Genomic DNA, 23048 nt, shown 5'->3' with positions numbered 1-23048 from the left:
GATTCCCCAGAGGTTTGGGGGAATCAGAGACTCCCCCAAATCTTTGGGGATGTGGCTCTTCCTCCCCTAAAATCCTCCAGAGGGGAAAGTATCTCATCCTGGCAAAACACGGCCACACAGAGGCCAAAAGCACAGAGAGGCAGCAACATAATTCCGAGTTGGACACTGAGAATACAACCTCTATTTTTTTTTTGTCCAAAACATGTAGGTTGGTTTTGCTGAGTGTTTTTTCTTCTTTTCTTTTTTTTTTTTCAACATACTTACTGCATATAAAGTCATGCAAAGAAAAACAGTGCAGACAGTAGATCCTGGTGGAGGTACCAAGGCATTCCACATCAGAGTCAATCCCAAGGGAAGAGGGAAAGAGAAAGGAAGAAAGAGATGCAAACCCACAGCTGCAGGAGGAGGTGTGAAGAGGAGAAATCCCAGCGCTCTTTTTGGACCCGCATGAAGACACATGCTCGTGAACCCCCCAGAGCTGGGTGGGGGGCGCTGAGGGGGGGTGTGCAGACGTGGGGGATGAAATCCTGGGAAGCACGGTAGTAAGGACCCCAGTTTGGGAGGCAAGCAAGGTAAAGTCCAGGTACTGCCACCCTGACAGCTTCCCCCACTCTCTCTGCCCTGATTTGCTGTTTCTAACACCTGATGCTTCTCCAGTCCGCAAGGGAAGCTGGGGACTGAAATGTCAGAGAGATCCTTCCCCCGGGGGCTGAGTCCATCTCAGCCCCAGATAACCACAAGTGACAAAGTCCATCTCAGCGATGACCAAAAAAAAAAAAAAAAGACCAAGAACAGAAAAAAATACCCCTCAGCCCTCTTCCCACCTCCCTTCCCAACCCAGACCTTCTCACCAATTTGAGAGGTCTAGTTATTACATAAATATCCATTAACGCAAAATCCATTTACGAAACACACAGAAGTTTGGCTATAAAAAGGCATGCGGTCCAAGTAGAAGTGATACCTAAACGCTGTTTTCTTTCGCCCCCCAAAAGCAATCAGATTCTCTCCCTTGGATGTGATGAAGCTGGAATTCTCCGGGCCTGATGGAAGGGTGGAATGCGCCGTTAGTGTTGGAAGTAAATGTCAGCAGGAGGAGGAAGGAAAGAAGTGGGGGCACCCTGAGAGGATTGCGCTCCCCACACTGAGGGAGGAGGGTCGGCTGGAGAGCAGGAGAGCAGGACAGGATGGGAGAAGAGTTAGGAAGGCAGTTTGAGGCGGGAGGCTCCTGGCATCTGCTCCTCTCTCCCCCTCTCCCCCGGGGGAGGTTGGCTCGGGGGACTGGGCGTTCTTCTGCCCTTCCCTAGAGGAGCCCAGGAGAGGAGAGCTCAGGGAGAGGATCTGGAGGATGCCACACTCCTCCCAGCTCCGCCCCTCCTCCCCAGCCCCTGGATGAATACACAGCTGGGCACTGTGGCTTCCGGCCAAGGCAAGACCAGGCCAATGACAGCTGAGGGGGGAGGGGGGTCCTCGGGTCCAGCACCCAGGGCACGTGGGCCTGAGGAAGCCCTGCCCTGGCAGGGGACGGGTGGTGACGGGGAGATGTCGCCATTTGCTCTGAAGTCATGATGGCTTTTGTGAACAGGCAGGTTTTCTTGACACAGGTATGAAGGTGACGGTGATGGTGGTGGTGATGGGATGATGTGATTGGGGGAATTCCAGCTAAATCCAAGTGGGAGAACCAGCAGCCACGTTCCACGGACGAACGGTGGATCTCTGCTGTACAGTGCCCCCAGCCTGGTCCTTCAGCTGTAAGACATGGTATGTGTGGTGCGTAACGTGGGTGCTTCCGAGGGCACCCAGCCTGCCCACCTCCTTGGGTGGAGTTCAAGCTGCCTCCTGTGGGTCCCCCCAGCTCTTCCCCCTCACCCCCTGGGGCCTCCAGGCCTGATCGCCTCCCTGTGGTCTTCCCAGCCGCCGGGTTCCCCAATGTGTACCGTCTCCAGACAGGCACCACCCCGTTCCTTTAGATTATCCTGAATAACAGATGGCAGGAAGGAGGGGCTCTTACTGGGGCAGGACGGAGGGCGCCCCAGATCTGTGGAAGTGGATGATCTGCCATTTGCCATCCCGGCGGTGCCAGACGCGGGTCTCTTCCGACTGGGCCGTGCGGGGGATGCCGCCCGCATCCAGGTACTGCGTGATGCGGATGTAGGCGATGCAGGCCGCCTCGTCACCCATCAGGTGAATGTGGGGATTCAGGATGGTGGTGTGCACAGGCTTGCTGTTCCGGGACCACACTGCAGGCGGGGATGGGAGGGGGCAGAGGGGTCGCACCTGGGGGCCTCCTGCCTCGCTTCCTTCACTTCCCCAATTCTCAGCAACCCTCTCGGCAGAGGCACCTCTGCCTGCCTCGCTTCCCGAAGAGTGGGGCTCTGTGACAGGGCTCAGCTCCCTGGGAGTCAAGCTCATATCCCAGCTGAGATACAGTGGACTTCAAAACAAGCTGAATTCTTCAAATGCAGGGGAATGGAATTTTCAAATCATAGTGTCTCAGACACGCAGGTGAATGGGGAACCAGGTGAGCTTACACCAGAGTCTCAACCCAGATCCCTGTAGAGGCCAGGAGAGTACATGAACAAGGAGGCTGAACTGGATATAAGATGCTAAATGACAACGGACCCTTCGTCTCTGGGCCGGGGGGACAATAGGGAGTGGTGGAGACTGTGGTGAATAGGGCACCATGTCCCTTCTATGGAGGTGCCCTGCACACAGCTTCCCTGGTGTTTGCTATGTAAGTGGGACCCGTGTTGCCACACCTGATTTTTCAAGAGAATCTAGAAATCTGGATTTTTATGTCGAATGCCTCATTTTTAATTATTGGCATCAAATTCAAATTTAAAACATCATACAGGCCACATGAAACATGTGTAGTCCAGCTATGGCTTGTGGGTCCCTCATTTGCCACCTCTATTCTCAACATGTAGAATGATGGAAACTTGAAGAATATTAAAATTGTATAATCTTAGAATCTTGGAATTATAAGGATGGTGTTGGTGGTGATGGGGTGAAGTCGTGGAACTTTTCAGCGTTAGAGGGCAATGCATAATTCTTGTAATCATGGCAGAACTGACAAAAGTACCAGAAACCAGCTCTCTCTATGTGAAATATTACTATTATTATTATCATCATCACACTATCATCATCATCATCATCTTGGTTCTAGGAACTCTCAATGTTTTCAGCAAGATAGAAAACAAAAGCACAGAAAGACGATGACCTAGGGAGGGGCTGGACAGGGATCACCAGGATCTTGGCTTCAGAGGAACCCTCATGCCTTTTCTTAGTGCAGCCCAAATGTATCCGAATCCATGGAGAGCTGATTTAAAATATAGACTGCCCAGCCCCACCCTTCAAGATGCCAGTTCAGGAATCTATAATATTAAAAAGCTCCCTCTCCCTGCCCCCTCCCCCATCCTCTGATTCTGATGCCCAGACAGGTTTGTGAGCCACTGATTTCCTGAAAAATGTTAAAAAAAAATTTTTTTTTTCCAGGACTTCAGAAAGCATCCAATAGTATCCACCCCTAAATATTCCAATCACACTATACCCAGGCTTTGGATAAATGACTCAAAATCACTGAGTCTTACATATGTAGACTAAGAGACTTTTACAGTTCTGGGACCTTGGACAGAGAGAGTGCAGAGCTTTTGTGTTATATAGGCTTGGGGGTGACCTCAAGGTCAGAGGTCAGAGGTCACCCCATGGCCCTCCCACAAAATGCAAGGAGGCCTCCATAAGCAGCCTTGACAGCATCTGGGGCTGGAGGCACTCAACACCGTCTAGTTCAATGCATCCATTTAGCAGACCTGGAAACTGAGGTCCAGAGAAGCAATCGGACTTGTCCAAAGCTAGGCCAGTTTCTGAAAGAAATGCAGTAGAACCTAAAAGAAGTCGGTCTCGAGGTGGGTCTAAATTAGGACAATCTAGAACAATCTCCAAAGGGACAAACAGAGCTTAGTATTGTTGAGGGCACTGGGCCTTACTGTTGTCTGCCAGGGCGAGGGTCCTGAGGGTCATTTGTAGAGCAATGGCCACCCTCATGTGGTATCTTCTGAACAGACTCTAGGCTTCCATTTTCTATCCTCATGGATAGAATGGGAGAAAGGGCCAGGTCCTCCCGCAGGATAAAGCAGGCAGGAGGGTGGGACTTGCCCCAGGGCAGGCAGTTACTCTGGGTCTTGGTCTTGTGGGTCCTTTGATGTGACCAGGTGTCCAAGCCCAGAGTCCAGGGGTCTGGTGCTGTGATGGGGCTCGCTGCCAGGATGCAGATCAAGGGCTAGCACAGCCGTCTGTGTTTTTTTTCCCTTTTGCCATCCCTCAGTCTTCAGAGCCGGTTCAGCCTGGTCTCTGCTCTGCTCTGTGGGGATTGTGGAATTCTCTGGGGAACCAGTGCCCCCCACCCCCCAGGACAGACGAGTATAGAGGTGGCCATGGTGATCAGCTAGGGAACTCCAGGGTGATGGGGACGGTGGGGTCCAGCCACCTCTCCTCACATTCTATCTCCATTGCTAGCCTTAGAAAATCAGAGTTTGATGTGTCAAAGGAAAATGCAACTTCCTTCTTCACGGCTTTTTGGGGATGCCCTTAAGCCCTCATACTCTACAAGATTCCATTAGACTACGTGCAGGCAGGAGAGGAGTGTTCATCTAGGGGACACTAACGCCCGGGTGAGGGGGGAGCACAGGGAAGGAAGGAGGCGCTGGAGAGAATCAGGACCGGGTTCTGCCGCCAACTTTCTGGGTTCCTTTGGACAAGTCATTCCCTTCTCTGGACCTCTGTACAATGAAGAGTTGGACTAGATCCAACTTCAGTTGCTTAGGTATCACCTTTATTTTTACCATCTACCTGTACTTACTTTATGAAAATATTTCCTTAAATTGATTCACTTTATTAATTTATATGAATTTATTTTAAAAGAAAACTTTCTAGTACAATCATTAATGAATAACCAGTCTCATAGAATACAATTTTAATAATAAGTCCAGTTAAAATAAAACCAAGTTATGTAATCCTAGCTCCATGCTCTTGCCTGCAAGGGACCTGAGCCTGAGACCACTCTCTTTTTGATAATGAGGTGAGTTAGAAAGCATTAGGTGCTTAGGACAGACTAGCGTTAAACTGACCCTTTCCTCTTGGCGGAGCCGGATGTACCGAAAGAGAATTTAGATAGGGACAAACTTTCTCACTGTGTGAACCAATGCTGTTTCAACTGGTGTCCACATGCACCGGAAGTCACCTAGCATAGCCTTGGTGGTACGTGCCTTCCCTCTGGGGGACCCTGGATGTGCCACTTCTCAGGGCCTCCCTCCAGGTCCTGAGCTGCAGGAGTCTAACCTGCATGTGCTTTGGTTCGTCCCCGTCTGACCCCTGGCCAAGGTGAGACACAGACACAGGCAGAAAGCGCCCTAGGTCAGGCCCAGCCTCAGCCCCCTGACAGCCCCGGGTTGCAAAGCTGCCAGGGTCTCTCCTGCAAAGGAGAGGCCCGGGAAGGACAGACATGCGGACAGAGACCTAGACAAATAGGCAGGGCACAGCAGTGTGAGCTTTGTCCTCTCCTTCCCCAGACTGCCCACCTACGGGGGCACCTGCACAACAACAGCCCATGTGCCAGCTTGCGATCAGCTGGGCAGCTGGGGTGGCTGCAGGCATTCAGGTGACTGTAACTTGGGGGTGTGCCCTGGTGGGAAGGCTCCCTTATCTGTAGAAAGGGAAGAAAGGTCTTCCCCAGGCCCTACCAGGGTCATGGGCAGGCGAGGGCTGGGAGGGCTTGTCACGCTCGTCCCAAGTCCCCATCCGCAGCCACTGGCGTCGGACGGTCCAGGGTTCGGAGAGGGAGCCAAGATGGTACCAACCCCTGTCCACACAGGACCTTCCTCTTCGCTGCCTCCTGAGCTGCCCCGGGGGGCCCTGCCCGTCACCCTGCTGTGCCATCTGGCAGGACACGGAAAAGAGCAGACAACAGGCAGCCCAGAGGGAAGGGATTGCTCACGGTTTTCAAAATAGAATCGATGGAAGTCCAGGCCCTCGACCAGGTTCCCTAGGGCCTCGGGTTCGAAGGCTGTCATCCCAGGGTCACACATCTTCCTGGGGGGAGGAAGTCAGAGGAAAGATGGGCTAGGGTGGCCTCTCGGGTGCCCCCCTCTAAATTCCAGGGGCCTGGACCCCGGGAAGGCAAGCCTGTGAAATAAAAGTGACTGCACCCACCTCACAGGATCAGTGAGGTTGGTGGATGGGATAGGGCTGGTCCAGTTACGGTGTGGGGCATTGCTGACTGGCTAGTGCCACTGAGAACTGGGAAGCCTGGGTCCAGGTCGTGGCTCTGCCACTTACAGGTTATGAGACCCCCAGCAAGGGGCTTAACCTCTCTAAGCAAGAGCACCATGAATGTTGTGCATGGTACGCTGCCCCAAGGCGCCGGCGGGGATAATTCAGCCTGTACACCCCTCTCCAAATTACATCCCCCGCCCAGGGCAGCAGATCCATCCAGAGAGGGCTTTTCCTAAATGGTCTTCCTTGGGCGCGGAGACATTTTCCTTCACTAAAGTGAAGCAACTTCTGTTCACCAAGCAGGTGTGTCCCTGGAGGGAGTGCGTTCTGCTACTTTAAACAAAGTTGCCCTATTGTTGGCAGCAGCCCTCCTGGTGAGCCACACTTTCCTCTTCTGTAAGATGAGGAAAACAGCATTCCAAGAAGTGATGCCTGGGAGGAAGGAGCGCAGGGCATGGCCGAGGAGGCCCACTGCTCTGCATTTTCGGCTCGGTGCTCCCACCCAGGTCTGTTTTCTGGGAGACCCTGACAGCCAGACGGAGGAAGGAAAAAACTGTCTCCCCCACCCCTAGGTCTCTGGGATCTTCTGTAACACAACATGGACCGCTGTGATGATGACAATGAAGCCAGGGACAGGAAGCACCCCAGGCCAATCAAAGATCCTGACACGGGGAGGGACTGAAAACAGTGGAGGAGGGCACTGGTCCAGCATCGTCTGAGCTGGACGCCGTGGGGAGAGCAGGGCGCTCTGCCCTTGCTCTGCCCTGACTGCCCTGTCTCTGTGACTCCAGACAACTCGCTTCTCCGCTCAGGACCTCACATTCTCCAGATGGATTAGCCAGGAGCTGGGGGGTTGTGCTCAGACCATATGGGATGCTCAGGACCCTTCCAGATCCAGAATCCTCTAAGGCTGGGGGTCTGAGCCCTGACCGTCTGGAAGACTAAGCAGCCCCTGGCCAAGAGGAGCCCTTCTCCAGAGGGTCTCTGGGTGTCCCTGCCTCTGAAGGACCCTCTGCTCCAATTCCATTGTACGTGTAGGGAAACTGAGGCTCAGTGAGACGAAGGGGCTTATCCAGGGTGACACAGGGCCAGACTCGGCACCACAGGCCCCAGAGGTCACGGCAAGTGGTCAGAACCTAGATTGGGCTGCAGATGCCAGAGGAAGTGACATCACAGAGGTGGGAGGCTTGGGGTCCATAGGGACCACCTCTCTTTCCCTTTCTGCCTGGCTGTGCCCTTCCAGAGCCACTCTCGGGCTCTCCCATCGCTGACTTAATTCTTTCTAGGACCGGATGCAAAACCCGTTCAACAGCGCATTTCCATGCTTTTATGCAACCCGCAGGGGCACATGTGCACACACACCCGTGCACACCCCTTCTGCACGCAGTCACAAACGTGCATGTGTGGGCAACTGCATCACACTCACATGTACAAGCGGCCTCCGTCTCACACCTGCACCTTCCAAGATCCTTGTTCCTCCAGAGACAATCAGTAGATGGCTGGGGCTTTGCCACCCGCTGCTGCTGAAACCCTCCCACAGTTAGGATGTGCCTGGACTGCCAAGCCTTTGAGAGACAAACTTCAGCTCCTGGACATAGTGGTAACCAAGGTCAGGCTGCCCGAGGAGCAAAGCCCAGCCCAGTTATTCCCATCTCACCTGAACCCAATAAGCAAAGGTCATTCTGCCCTTAGTTGGCAGCTTTCATCCACCAAAAAGCATATGTGGGGTCTTCAGGCCCAGGCCTCGTTAGCTCTGGCCAAGATGTTGAGGCCTCAGCCCAGAATCCTGGCTCTCCTGGGGGCCAGCGGAAGGCCTGCTTCCAGGCCAGACCAGCAAGGCTGAGGGTGGCCACCAGGGGGCGCTCCAGCCCAGCCTTTGCACAGAGCTGCCCCTCCAACAGCTGATCAGGTGTGTAGAGGATGTCTCATACCACCTGTTTCATATCATGCTATTTTTGTGCACTCTGCCTTATCCCCAGAGGATGTAAGATTCCTTCTGGAGGTTCTTTTGCTCACCCCTACTCACTGGATGTACAAACGCTATGGGTTCCTGCCTGCTTCTTCTCATCTGAGGTCATAGGAGGTCCAGGGTGAGGCCCCAGGCCCATGTGGCAGGACCCAGCTCATCTCCTGAGGAGGTCCATGTTGTGGTGGAGACCCACCCACTCTGTCCTTGGGGAAGCAAAAGAGTTTTGTTGGAGTTCCTCCTGGGGAACAAGATAGGAGCAGGACTGAGATATAGACAAGTATTGTGAACAGAAAGCTTAATGAAAGCGTGAAGTCTGAAGGCAAACCAGAAACATGAGTTCAGCCTGATTCACACACATGCAGAGTGAGTAAATGAGGGTCAGAGACAAGGACCCCCAAAGGTAGCCATCAGCACCCCCTGATCAACAATCCAGGCGGGACATGCAGAATGGACCCAGCCGACTCACGTGTAGGACTCAAAATCTCCATTGCTTATGGCTTCAATCAGCTGTTCTGTCACTTTTATAATTTCTTGTTTCCGCACTGTAAGGCAGGAGGGAACACAGAGAAATAATAGCGATAGTGATTGGGATGCAGCGCCAACCACAGCTTCCTGAGCCCCTAACATGCGCCAGACCCTGTCCTGGCACCTGAGGGCCTCAGAGAGATTGTCTCGTTTATCCTCACACTGTCCCTGGGTATCATTACTCCCATTTCATGGAAGAAGAAACTGAGGCCCAGAAAGGTGGGAAAAAAAGTGTGAAAGTTCCCTCAACTACAATGGGCAGAGCCAGTGTCTTAGTTGGCAGCCTCTGCCTCGAAACAGCATGCATGATTCTGGCTCTAGGCCTGATTTGAACCCAGGTCTCGAGTCCAAAATATGCTTCTCCGTTACCTTGTTTTGCCACCTGAATCCAAGCAAGGTCACCTGTGGAGGTTGTCACCAGCAACCATAAACCAGGGGCTCCCCCATGGTCCAAACTGGGGCCACTAAGGGCGGGCTTAGGGCTTACTCATCCCTTAGGTCTGAGTCAGTTTTTGTTCCATTTGGGTGCCTATAGGAATCAGGCACTGAGCCTTCCAGAACTTTCTAGGCAGAATGAATCCCAGTTGCTGACACCTGGCCTCCCCTGTCCACCACTGAAACACCACGAACAGCTGCTGTCTTCCTGGTAGAGGATTAGACATCAGTTTTCTTATCAGGTGTGTGATGTTCTGAGCCCCAGTTTTCCCATCTGTAAAATGGGGACACCATCACCTCTCGTACGTTCAGTGCTGAACAAGTTGTGTAAAGAACCCAGGCTTCAGCACCAGACAGGCTTCTTCTAAATCCCAGCCCGGGTCTTTACAAGCTGTGCAGCCGTGGGGCACGAGGTTGTTTTCTGGTCCCTCGTATGGAGCTGACAATGCCCTCGTCCCGGAGTTGTTATGAGCATGGGATGAGATGATGTGCCTGAGGCACTTGGACCAGAGCCTGGCACACAGTAGGTATACACTGTAAGTGCTGCCTCCAGCATCTGCTCATTACTGCATCTGCTCCTCACAGCCCGGGGGGCAGGGGGAGGCGAGGCCAGTTTCCCCCCATCTGACACATGAGGAGACCGAGCCTCAGCAATGAAGGAGTTTGAAGCCAAGTGTTCTGGCTCCCAGCAGGGCTATCCACCCAGAAGCCTCAGGCGTGTTTCCCAGGGCCAGGCCTGCTTCCCTTCCTCCCACAGGCTCAAGCTTAACCTCCAAGCCTCAGTGAGCTGGCCTGCTGGAGCAGTCTCAGGTGAGATGGGTGGACATGTTGCCCATTTCTCAGGCTGGGAGCATGGGAGGGAGACGGCTCCTGGAGGAGGCCTTGTCCCTGCCCCTTTCCTCACCAATTACAGGTGCTATCCCGTCCCCCCTCACACTGGGGAGCTCACCTCAGGCCCAGAGGATAAAGAATCGCAGGACACCCAGGCCGCAAGAACGCTTGGGGACCAGGGACTCAGCCTGCTCATCCAACATTGGGGAAACAGAAGCTTGGTAAGGGGTGTGACTTGCCCAAGGACATAGAACATTTTGGGTGCAGAGTTTGGCTCCCAGCCCAGGGCCTTTTCCACAGGACCCAGGAGCTCCAACGCGTTCCGTGATGTGTTGGGCCCACATGCTTGTCTCTTCCCCAGCTCAAATATGAGCTCCATGGAGGCTCGCTGATCCCTGGAGCCTGGAGCAGGCCTGGCCAGGCATTCCTTATGGAGTGAGTGACTGCGCCAGTGCTTAAGCCGCGAATCTTTGAAGCCTCCCAGCACAATTTCATGCGGTTCTCTCCTCCCGGTCAGAGACAAGCTCCAGTCACCGTGGAGGCAACAGGTGAAATAGTCTGCTCCAGTGGACCAACCGCCCCGAGCAGACTGTGCAGCTCCAAAGCCCATCTCCCTCTCCCCCCGCACCTGCCCCCTCAGGGTAGGGCCCGGTGCCCAGCGCAGCTCTTAGCACGTGGTGGGTGCTCAGTAGACGTAACATCACTGAAGTTACTATCTCCAATGTCAGTCACCACAGTGGGCCGCTAATTCTTTATCCCCTGGCTCTGCAAAGAACCACCAGGGCTGGGAACGGGTCTGTCTTAGACCATGAGGTCAGCCGGGTGACTCTGGGGTCTTGCCTCGGGCTCAGGCGGAGGCAGCTTGAATGAATGAACGAGCAGATGGACCAAATCAGGGTCTGGGGCTGCTGGCCTTGCCCTGTTCCCTGGAATTGCCCAAGTTGCCTTGTGGCCTCTGTCCCTAGGAGCCCAACAGCCCGGCCTCCTGGTCAACTCTGACCTCCTTCGTGGAAGCTGGGGGATTGAGGATGGGGAGAAACCCACCTCCACCAGGAGACACCTCGTTCCAGCTGCTCCCACATGAAATCAGGGTGATGATGCAGAGCGAACCCACATGCTTTAAGAACCCTTCCCACGTGACATTCCACGAGCCCGTGCTTAATGCCCTGTCTCCCGTGGGCCGCTTCTCACCACCATCTCAGACAGGCTACTCAAGCGGTCAAGGGCATGGATTCTGGAGCCAGAGCCCCTGAGTTTGGATCCTGGCTCTGCTACTTAGTAACTGTGACCCCTTGGGCAAGATACTTCCTCCTACCTCAGTTTCCCATATGTATAATGGAGCTACTAATAGTACTTACCTCATAGGGTGGTTCTGAGGATTGAGTTAAGAATATATCAATAAAAATAACTAACACACATATGGTCCTCACTCAGAACCAGCTACTGTTCCAAGCCCTTTATATCGACTCACTTATGTAAATATGATGCATTATGTAAAGCACTGAGAGAACTGCCTGGCCCTCCATAAGCAAGCGCTGTGATCACCATCACTGGAAAGCTCTGAATTGGAAGTTCTCCCTGAGGACGGTCTCTAGCCTCTAACCCGGGCAGGGACACTTCCCAGCAGCCTGATATATGATGGTTCAGTTTCGGTTGGAACTTTGGGGCTTGCAGCCTGCCGGGCAGGCCACCGCACTGCTGAACGGCTTTTGCCATTTGCATCCACCTCCTTCTTTCAAGTTGCAATCTCCCCCTAAAATCCCCTAGTTATAGTTCTGGTCTGCCTTCCGGGATCCTTCAGTGTGTACCTGCTTCTCCAGGTGCCTTCCCCCACCAGTCTTTTCTTCTCAGGGCTGAAGGCCTCCCGCGTGTGGTTCGCAGGATCTGGCTCCAGCTGCCCATCTATTTTCGAGGGTACTTAAGCTGCTTAGTTGCCTCTCTGAGTGTGAGCACACTATCCCTGATGTGGCTTGAATGTTGCAGAATATCAGGTCTAGGGTAGCACTCTCTATTCCCTCCCCAATTCTGGACACTACACCTCTGTGAATGCAGCCTGAGACAGTGCCTAACTTGGCCTCCAGCCACTCAGGACACCAAGTTTGCCGACAATTGAAGCCTAGCAGGCAGGACTCTCCCTAGCTTCATTCTCTGGGACCAAAGATCTGGGGGTCTGGTGCTCCTTAAATCTGGAGGAATTCACTCTGGTTCTGAGCCCCTCCCATGCCCTTGGCAGACCTATTGCTCTACGAAAGATTCATCCAGCAGCTGCTCAGTGGCACCCTCTGGCATTTCTCATCTGCCAGGTGTTCACCCAGACAACCAGGAGGGCTCCGCTCTAGATGGGAAAGCTGAAGCTCCAGAGAGGTTAAGGCACTCTCTCAAGGTCACACAGGATGAGGAGGCTGAGACGGGATCAGCATTCCTGACTGATATTTCCTAGAATGTCTCTGCCCAGATTCTAAGGCAGCTCTTTGGGTTGGAGAGGAAATTGAATTTTCAAGGAGCTGACCAGGAGGAGATAGGGCGGTGGGGAGGATGTCTGGCAGAACCCCATGCAGCTCAGAGGGTGAGAGGCCTGTGTATGAAGCCTGAGGGGCTCTGAAATATTAATGTCCCTTTCTTTGCTGAGGGGAAAATGTTCCCTGGAGGATGACATTTCTAATTAACTTTAATGTTAGGTCAGAATCCACCCCACCAGCTGCTATTCTCACTTAGTAAGAAGACTTAACAAATTAACACCAGAAAATGGTTCTCTGGAAACTTTCTCTGAGGCCTGGAGAAGCTGGGGGAGGCACAGAGTTCCTCTCTCCTGCCAAACAGGGGGAGGAGCTCCTGGCTGAGCCAGCAACTCTTCCATCAGACATGGCCTTTTACATGTGTGGAAACTGAGGCAGGGAACGGGGTCCCAGTTTTACCATTAGTAACACTGACATGCCCTTTCTCTTCTCTAGGCCTCAGCCTCCCCTCTTTATTTTATTTTTAAATTAAATTTTATTTTTTTTGGCTATGCTGCACAGCATGTGGGATCTTAGTTCCCCGACCAGGGATCAAACCTGTGCCCCCTGCAGTGGAAGCGCAGAGTCTTAACCACTGGACCGCCATGGAAGTCCCATCCTCCCCTCTTTAAAAGGGGCATAAGTGAACTAAAATTCAAGACTTCGCAAATGTTCCCATCCTGATATCTCTAAAGCAGAGGATAATGATTGTAAATGTCAGGCCTCAGGGATGTAACCCAGAGCCGTTACCCCAGGTGGAAAATGTCTTTAACGGGTCACATTTTACATTAATAGCGCACACAAATTTTACATTCTATTCCAAACATTTCTCTGTCGAACATATAAATATTTGTCTTAAAATAATCTTTGAGTAAAACTGACCCTCCAAGAAAACGTCACATGGCTTCCTGTCATTCAACCATAAGCTCCAGTTTGAAAGAAGAGAAATTAAGATTTATTAACCAGTGGCCATATGCCAAACACTGTGTAGGCACTTTAGACACAGCCTGTCATCTCATCTGCACAGCAATCCTCTGAGCTTGATACTATTATCATCTCTTTACTGTTAAGGAAACTGAGGCTCAGAGAGGTTCAGTAAGTTGTCTAAGGTCACCCAGCAGATGGACTCCAATGAAGAAATACAGAGCCAGTTTGCCTCCACAGACCCTGTCTGCTCTGAGACCAGGATTATGAGGCCACAACAAGTCTCCTCAAAAATCCCAGCACCTTACAATGAGCCTCAGATATGGTGAATGTCTCAGAAACAACCTATCTCGGCCCACCACAAACCTATGGAATCAGATTCCACTGGAGCAGGGCCAGGAATATGGTTAAAAATCATACTTGAGGGACTTAGAATGCTGACCTGATCCCAAGGGAATTCTTCGAGATAATGCATTTTGAAGGTTGTCCCTGGTGCTTTCATAGACGCTTGATTTGCTCTAGCACCAGGCTATGGTGATGGAGTGACCATCTCCTGCCCCTGCTTTGCCCCAGCTGGGAATGACCGCAGAGGGACACACATAGGGTGGGGCTGGTCTTCCAAACATCGTGGCAGAGTCAGGAGGCAGTCAACGGCGTTTAGTGTGTCAAAACTGCCTTAAATAAGCCTGAACGGCAACTGTGCAAAAATATTTATTACATAACAAAATGCTCTTGTCCCCATCATTGTATATTCTTTTAGAAGCAAATCATCTAAACTCCTGAAAATATCTCAACTGGCACAGCTGTGATCTCTCCAGGTCAATGCTGTTTTTCTAGATTTCAGAGACTCCCCAGGCATCTCTGACACACACCGGAGTGTGAGAACCCCCTCCCTTGCCGATCTCCCTGTCCTGGGGAAAAAAGAAGGGCTGGGTACAGGCAGAACAGCAGGATGTCACTAACTCGTCCAAGGATCTGGTGTCCCCTGGGCGGAAGCCAGCGCTCCATCCTCCCTCCTCCAAGCTCCAAGCATCCTTCCACATGCCAAGGCCTCCTCAGCTGAGCCAGGCCCTGGAGCCACACTGCCTGGGTTCATATCCTAACTGTCCCCTTTACGAGCTCTGGGACCTTGGGCCAATTGACTCAACCCCTGAGTTTCTGGGCTGTCGGATGGGGTTAATCACAGTACCTACTTCTTAGCTTGTTGTAAAGCTCAGGTGAGTACCAAGCACTTGGAACAGGTCTAGCATGCAGCAAGTACCCCATAAAAGGCAGCCATTATTCCCATCCTATTATTTCCTCTCTTACTATCAGATCACCGTTATCTGGGGTCTTGCTCCCCCTTTCATCCGAGGGCTTGTGAAGACTATTAGCCACTGGCTACAGTAGCCCCCGCAGTTTGGGTCGGTCTTAGGCAGTGTTTCCCATATTCCAGTTTGTTGAATTTCCTATTGATACATTTTTGCTTTCCCTTCCCTTACTATAATTACTTCAAGTTTTTAAAATCAACTTGTGTTTTTTTTTTAAAATCCAAAAACACTGCCAAAGGAAAATGTATACTACTATGATACATTTATAACTTGACTATGTTAATTTTTTCTAATACGTGTTAAAGTCAACACATAACTGCTACCATGAGAAAAGTCCATCCAGGCACCTCACACAGGGAAATGGCACCCCGCTGTGTACCCAGCCTATAAGGAGCCAAAGCGAGGCTCTCTGTAGAGAAACAGGACACAAAGCTGGCCTTGCGGTCCCTTCAGGCCGGAGGCTGTCGGCGAAGGGGGCCTGCCAGGAGGCCCGGGGGCCCAGATGCTGAAGGCAAGACCCCTCCTACCTTTGGTGTCTTCATCCTCAATGGTGGTGTTGGTGCTCTCTGAAGATTCCTGCCAAAGAGAACACGGGAGGTGGTGAGGCCCGCTTGCCAAGCGGGAAGAGGTGTGGTCTGCCTGATGCTGCGGCCCCGTTGCCGTAAGCCTCATGGGCTCTGCCATCCAGATGCTGCACCGAAAACCCTGTCAGACTTCCAAGCCTAAGGAGGGGACGGGCCCAACTAAGCAGGTGGCTGGTGGCTGGTGGCGGGGACGGGGCTGTAAATGAAGGGGTGGATGTGTGGAGAGCCCTGGCCTTTCTGGAAGGGGGTCCTGAGCCCTGTCTGCTTGAGGGAGCAGAGAGGGGGTGTGGAGGGCAGAGAGGCACATGGTGGCCACAGGACGGGGAAGGAGTACACACACTGGCAGGAGAGGAAGAGAGAGACGGGGGGAGGCCCAGTGTGACAGAGGCTGGGCTTTCCAGGGGGAGAAAAACCACACAACTGAGGGAGACAGCAATGGAATCAGAAGAAGAGGGACGTGGGCCACCATACCACCACAGGAACCCCTAGACGGTGGCAGGGGCTGGTGGCTCCTCTGCCACCGGCAGGCCCTGGGTAGCCTCACAGAAGCTCAAGACGGGCCTCTACGGCGCCTGCTACTTCGGCCAAACCAAGCCCCCCAGTGGCCACAACTGACACAAACCAAGTCCTGAGCTGAGCTCCAGAGCAGAGGGCAAGGCGAAGCGAGAAGCCACGGGCTGGATGTGGGATGGGCTTCAAGTCAACCTTCACAGCTGAGGGAGTTCTCAGGTCTACCAGCAGGCTGCTGGCCTGGGTCATGGAGTTGGAGGTGTCAACAGAAACACGCCAACAACACGCACACACAACACACATATTGTCACACGAGGCACACGTACCAAGCACACCCTGAGCACCCTCTCCCCGCCCGGGTTCCCAGTGTAGCCTGCAGGAGCGAGGCAGGAGCGAGGGTTCGAGGCCCAGGATTTACCGGCGTTTGGGAGACGGCAGACACTCACCATTAACTGAACGCTGGAACTGGACTTTCTTTTCTGGAAAAACAAGGAGAAGAGATGGGACAGGAAAAGACACAGCGTGAAAACGGCAGGGAGCCGAGGAACGAACAACAGGGGAGGGGTGGAAGGAGGATGGGCCTCGGGGTCATCCTCTGTGGTCCCTTGCCGGCAATGGCATTGGGACAAGGAGTCAGGGCCACCAGCAGCAGCTGACCTGGCAGGGCCAGGCCTCTCTCAGCCTAGCGTTCTGGGGCCTCGTGCACAGCTGCCTGGGTCTCAACAATCCAACCATCGAGCTGCGGGCTAAGCCTCTCCTGGATCAGGGCTCCCCCTATGCCAAGTTCAGATGGAGGAGGCAAATCCTGGGTCTCAGATACCCGGCGCCTAAGGCCTCCAGAATCCTAAGCTCTTGAAGGACAACAAGGTGCTCGGGTCTGGAGATGAGGCCCAATGTCTCCTCCTAGACTCCTCCTGTGTCTCTGCTGGAAAGACCCCACTCCTAGTTTGGTTGAGTGTCACAGTCACTCAGGAAACTTGTCCAAAATATACATAACCAGACCCCCTGTAAGGAGTCTGATAACTAGGTCTGGGCTGGGGCCTGGGCGTCTTTATTTTAAACACTATCCCCAGGTGATTCCAAAGCAGAGACAGGTGTGGGAACCACTCCTCTAAGTGGCCTCAGAAGTCCTGGTTGTGCCCACAGCTTCCCAGTGACTGGCCTATTCGGCTCCTTTATGCTGATAGAGAGACTGCGGCAAAGGCAGACGCACAGCTGAGCCCAGAATTCGAGTCTTTGGGCCTTGCCATTCAGCCTATTCTAGCTTTGGGGGGATTTGTCATTTCCCCTGTATAATCAACTGTGGAACCAAGGGAAGGAGAGAGGAACATGTAGACTGTCTTCTCCTTCTTTCAGCTCTAAGCCTGGAGTCTTAAAGACTCACACTCATAGAAGGTTACAGGCCAAGACCGACACCTGCATTGAGCAGACAAGAACCTGGGGTCCAGAGACGGGCAGCGATCCACCCAAGGTCGCTCAGCTAGCTACTAGCAAAGAAGAGGCTGGAACCCCCAGTGCAGGCCCTCTCCTCTGTCCAGGTACCCACAGCCTGACGGCTCTTCAAAGGCTTATCCTGGAAGCACTTACATCTGAGAGGCCAGGAGGCTCTCCCCTTGCTGCTCTGTGTGGGGAGCAGAGGGGAGACCTGAGATGCCTCCGGGCAGGCCTTTGCCAGTGGGAGGCACTGGATATTCTCCAAGTGTCCTCAGGTCTAAGTCTGGGCTTTCTGACTCCAAGATCCAGGAGCCTCTGAGCGCCAGGAGCCTTAGATCCTATCCTGTCCTCTCCATCCAGGGCCTCTGCATGGAGGTGGCTCACTGGGCATTTCCAGTGTAAGTGCTCACAGCCCCTGCCTCTGCCCCAGCTGGCCCGGGCAGTGTGACTCCGGCAAGGCAGCAGCCTGCAGCCAGCCCCTCCTTCCCTGCCCTGTCCTCCTAGCGTTGGCCTCACTCCTGGCTGGAGCCGGGCCAGGCACAGTGTGTGTTGGAGGGGACAGGCCCACACAGCTCGGCTGTCAGCGGAAACCTGAGGAGCAGCGTGAGGGCCAGGAGTTTCCAGGCGGGACACGAGGAGACAACACAGAGCAGAGACTGCATCAAATTCGGACGCACAGTGACAGGATGGGACATGGGGGAGAGGGGTCAGGACGCACGGATGGGACACCAACAGGGGGCAGTGAGTGGGGTTGAGGGGTGGGAGCGGTCAGCCCCTCTTCATGAAAGTAGAGGCCTAGGAGTGGCTGGGACCGGGGGCATCGCTTCTTGGTAATAGAAAGACTCGATTTTCCTGAATCACAAAATGATGATGATACTAATAAGAACCCTACACCGACCAGCGTGTTAGTTTCATTTAGAAAGTGAACTGTCACCAAAAGGAGAGTCACATCTCTTAGAACCACGTGAAGAGCATGGTTCTAAGGTGGGCAGGGACGGTAGAAACAGAGGATGGTCAAAGTTAGCCTTGAAAAGCCCTTAAAAGCCCATACAGTACAGTATTGTGTCATATCTTGAACTCCAACCCGCCAGTTTTTCCTCCAGCGTTGGAACCGATCACTGCTTCTTCAGTCAAGCCCCAGGTGGAATCAGTGGTCTGTCTCTAGGGACCAAGCTGTAGTTCCTGCTTTGGCCGAGCACATGTTGGCTACGGGAGCATCACGGTGCGACTCCACCAGGCCCACCCAGGCGGGAGACTCTCACCAGCCTCCCTGAACACAGCGCTTCTCCTCTTGCACAGATGACGGAACTGATGGCCCAGATCCCCAAGGGAGGGAACAGTGGGGCCCAGGCTCAAACCCCTGGCTTCTTGACTTGAGGTCCAGTTTCAGTCATAGTAAAAACATGAATGGACCTCCCTCCTCTTGCAGGCCGGGCTCCCCAAATCCTGGGCAAATCCCCCTGGGTTACTCCCGTCCTCCGGCTGGATGTCCCCGCTCCTCCATCCCAAGGAAGGGGAGGAGGTTGAGCTGCAGAGAAAGGGTCGGGCCAGGAATAGCCTTTGAGTGTCTCTTCCTCCACACCCAGGCCACCCTGAGAAGTCACTCAGGGTCTGTCCTGTCCTACAGGAAGCAGCAGCAGTTTCTTCAGCTGTGCCCACTGGAAGGCCCTGCAGTGACCAGCCAGAGCCCCGCCACGCTACGAGATGCCCTTGCCCTCAGACAGCCTCCGCCTCCTGGCCTTGCCCAGAGAGGAGCCAGACAAGAGCTTCGTCCCACGACCCAGCCTGAGGGAGGCCCTGACCAGGGCTTTGCCAGGGCTACACCCGAGCGCCAAGCAGACGGCGGCAGCCCTCCCGCAGCCCCTCCTCCTCCACCTACCTGGGCCCCAGCCCACTAGCACCTGTGACCTCTGCCCCATATCCCCCAAATATGATTCTCCCCAGGGGACCCAGTACCCCCAGTGTCTACACACTAGGGCCAGATTGAGCCCCAGCTGCTCCAAGCCTACCCCCCTCCCCCGCAAGTTGCACATCCCTCCATCACCCTTACAAATTGGGAGGGGAGGGGGGTGACTCATGGGTAACCCAAAACAGCAGGTAAGCCAAAACTCAATTCTGGATTCCATTACAGCACTGGGGATGGATGTGTGTCAACTGCATAAACTGGGCTGGCTTTAGATCTGTGTTTTCCAAGTATTTTCTCGAGCAAACTTCAAGAGAAATCTTACCCGAAAGTCCAACACATAAAGCAGAAAAGATACTACTACTGACTAGCATCTCATGAGCATGTATCGCACGCCAGCACCATGCTAAGTCCTCAATGCACAGTATCTTAGTTCATCCTCACAGACAGCCCTGGGAGGTGGGAAACCCGGCTCACCCGTTGCTTGAATGAGGAAACACAGGCTCAGGAGATTCAAATAATGGGCTGAAAGCTCACCCAGGCTCTCTCAACCACTGCGATGGCTGGTCCATGGAGCTGTTCAGGCTGAAGTGGGTGTGAGAAGCCCCCAATCCTCTCTGCTTGGCCTCCCCCTTCCAATCCCTCCCCATCTGCTGCCAGAGGTACCTCCCCAGAACCTTTGGGCTCCAAGGAGTTCCATTTGTAAACCACAGGCTTTGACTGATAACCAAATAATTACATATTCCTCAAGCACCCAAGATGAGAAGGGAAAATGATTTTTTCTTGTTTGTTTGTTTTTAAAGTGGAAATCTTGGAAATCATGGAGTTCACAGCCCTCCCCCCTCCCACTGTACCTATGGGGAAACTCAAGCCCCCAGAGGGCCAAGGGCAGAGAGGAGGGCCATATCCTGGCCTCAGGCAGACAGCACAGATCCCCTCCCATACCACCCCCCCACCGGCAGACCAAAGCCAGGGGCCTGAGACCCTAAATGCCACTACAAACCAAGCCACGAAGCCACCAGCCCACCTGGGTGTCTGTGTTTGGAAAGCATCCCACACCTTCCAGCGTCCTGGGCACAGCCCAGCCCTGGGGCCCTGGCCAGGCAGGGCTCTGAGCCCAGAAAAAGGCAGGGTCTCGAGAGAGGAGAGTCCGCAAGGCGAGCCAGTGGCAGGGGAGGAGGGAGCTGCAGAGAGTAGGGGACCAGGCAGAAAGTAGGGGACAAGGCCCCAGAGAGCAGAGGGAGAAGAGAGAGGAGGGAGGGAGGGGTCGGTGGGGTGTGGAGGAAAGCAGCTCGGGCGTCAGGGGTGGGGACAGGGCAGGCCTGGGCCGGGCAGAGGAGGGGATTCTTAGCACTGAACCGCAGGCCTCGATGGGGCTGGGTACCTCTGGGTGTCAAAGCCGAGAGGATTGGCTGTCCATCCCCTGCAGGCTTTGTAGGCTGGACTGGGGCGTGCACCGGGTCAGGGGCCCATTCCAGCCAGCCTACACTCGGGAAGGAGGAGGTCACCCCTCATGACATCTCTGTCCCTTCTTTGCACCCACTCACTCACCAGTCCTCCAGAACCGCAGAAATCTCCTTTGACCGGCCCTCATGCCCACCCCAACCCCAGGCCACCTGCCTCTCCCACCCTCTTTCAACCCTCCCCTCCCCCGCCTGCCCCCCGCCAATCCTGGTGGGAGGGTGGGCACCGTAGCCCAGGTCCGGGTCTGGGGATGCCAGGCTGCACGGGTGAGCACATCTGCCCAGAACACCATCGGCAAGGCCTGGCCTCTTGTCCCAGCCCTGCAAGTCGGGCCCTGTGGGCGGAAACGCTGTCAGAGGCAGACCCTGCCGTGCTGGCCGGGACTTACCTTCACACCATCGTTCTTCTTGTTTCCTCCACTCTTCCCGCCTGCAGAGGAGAAAAAGTAGAGGGTTACCAACACCAGGCAGGGCACCAGGGCCCACAGGGCGAGGAAGAGCAACATCCACGGGCAGCGGAGGGCACAGAGCCGGAGCAGCGACGTGGGGAGACCTCCTCCCCTCCCTCCTCTTCCTTCCTGGGCGGCCCTGGGTCTGCCGGTGGCCCGCTGGGTGGGAGTGGGCCTGGGTTCTCAGCAGTCTCAAGTGTGACCCTCTGGCTCCATGGGTTGAGGGAGGTGCCCGATGTGTCCCAGGACCGTGGGATTGCTGTTTCAGTCTGGGGATTCCCTCCAGATCCTGGTCACCACCCGTGCTAGTAGTGGCCAACCTGGAGGCCCGGCTGCCCAGCCCGGGGCTGGACGCTCCCTCCCCGCCCCGGCCGGCTCTAATTTTAGCCCCATGCTGCCGCGGAGGTCATGTGTCAGCCCTGCCTACTCACTCTGGACAGCTGCGAAGCTGCATTTTGCTGGTGATAAGAAGCAGATGCCCCCGCTCTGGGGCCCACCCCTACCAGAGCACCCATCCCCTGCAGAGGCCTCCCTACCCTCAAACACCAGAGCCCCACACTGGGGCTGGCTGTGTCCCTGGTGGCTGGGAAAAGCAGAGCAACAGCTCTCAGGGAGGCCCCACCTGTCATTTCCCATTCCCTTCCTTCTCACCTCTTGGTCAGAGCCCTTGGAGAGGGCATCCGTCAGGAAGTGGGATCGATGACCAGCCCTGTGCAGCCTGACACCTGGCTGCTTCAAACCTCAAGCAAATGGCCTTAAGTTAAAGCAGACAGTATCTATAAAGTGCTTAGCACAGCACTTGACGGGTATGCAGTAGATGCTCAGTAAACGGTAGCCACTGTAAGTCCTTTTCCTGGTGGCCTGGAGAGAGCGAGCTGGGGAGGAGGGGTGGTACTGGACATTGATGCCCCAGAGGCTTGGAGGGTTGGGGCTCACGGCTGCTCCAGCTCCCCAGTCATCCTCACATTTCCACGCATGACCCCTCTCAGGCTCTCATGCAACTTTTCCCTCTTGCAAAATTTCCCTCTTGCAAAGCCAGGCAGGGGTGGGGTTGGGGGAGTACCTCTGGATCCCAAAGCCGAGACGAACGGCTAGCCATCATCATGGGCTTTGTGAGCTAGACCAGGATGCACAGCAGCAGGGAGAGGACTTGCCCCCCAAGCCTCCAAGGAGGCCCCTCTCAGCTCCAGCCCACTATTACGGGACTGTGGGTCCCGTGAAGCCACATATTCTGATTTTCAAGAGAAGTCAGTAATCTGGGATTTGCTATGAAATCTCCTGGTTTTTAAGTGCTGGAAACTCTTGCCAGAAAAAATTTGTTAAACACCACTGGTGCCCCCAAGCACATCGAGAGAGAGAGAGAGAGAGAGAGAGAGAGAGAGAGACAGAGAGACAGAGAGACAGAGAGACAGAGAGAGAGAGAGAGAGAGAGAGAGAGAGAGAGAGAGGGAGAGAGAGAGACTAAGCCATGGGCTCCGTTTTGTGAGCTCTAGAGTGCCCTAGGGGCACTTCAGTTGTTAAAAAAAGACTCTGACTGCCTGGGTGGCTCAGCTTTCAGTTTAAGGAATCCTTAAACTGCAGGATCCTTGTCTGGGGAGAGCGTGGGAAGGCAGTCCGGTGTGGTAGGGAAAGCCCGAATCTGAAGTTGCAGGGTCTTCCCAGCCCTGGGTCTCATTCTCCCAGCTGGTTAAATGTGCAGGTGGACCCTCTCAGCAATGCCAGGGCTGTAGCTTCCCAGAGCCGACCCCTTGCGGTGGAGCCAGCCACGTGCCGCAGCAGCTCTAGCTGCCCCAACCAGAGGGTCCCTCGGGTGAGCCTTGCTGTATCTGCTCAACTGCCCCATCCGCCGCCCCGGGCTCCCCAGAGAGCAGCCTCTGGCGGACGCTGGCCGTGGCACTCTCTAACATGCCCAGGGGAGCTTCTTGCTAAGCCCTGATGCTAATCCCCTC

The 23048-nt window shown here is 54.3% G+C and overlaps 1 protein-coding gene across 3 annotated transcripts in view; it reads right to left on the bottom strand.

Moving 5' to 3' along the window:
- Positions 1 to 212: 212 nt before the first annotated feature.
- The window catches only part of CAMK2A (calcium/calmodulin dependent protein kinase II alpha), a 64605-nt gene continuing 41769 nt past the window's right edge, over positions 213 to 23048 (bottom strand). For 2 of the 3 annotated variants that reach the window (XM_004280353.4, XM_033406759.2), the window contains 7 exons: positions 21040 to 21080; positions 16297 to 16329; positions 15284 to 15332; positions 8703 to 8778; positions 5990 to 6084; positions 2009 to 2237; positions 213 to 1746 (listed from right to left, as the gene is read on the bottom strand). In XM_004280353.4, coding sequence (XP_004280401.2) covers positions 1743 to 1746; positions 2009 to 2237; positions 5990 to 6084; positions 8703 to 8778; positions 15284 to 15332; positions 16297 to 16329; positions 21040 to 21080 — 527 coding nt within the window. In that variant the 3' untranslated portion in view covers positions 213 to 1742. The remainder of the gene's footprint in view (positions 1747 to 2008; positions 2238 to 5989; positions 6085 to 8702; positions 8779 to 15283; positions 15333 to 16296; positions 16330 to 21039; positions 21081 to 23048) is intronic. The other variant, XM_004280354.4, reaches the window with a different exon arrangement.

This window comes from Orcinus orca, chromosome 3 (genome assembly GCF_937001465.1).
Source record: "Orcinus orca chromosome 3, mOrcOrc1.1, whole genome shotgun sequence".
Classification (NCBI taxonomy): Eukaryota; Metazoa; Chordata; class Mammalia; order Artiodactyla; family Delphinidae; genus Orcinus; species Orcinus orca.
The sequence above is the reverse complement of the archived record's forward strand: the minus strand, read 5'-3'. Positions and strand labels throughout refer to the sequence as shown.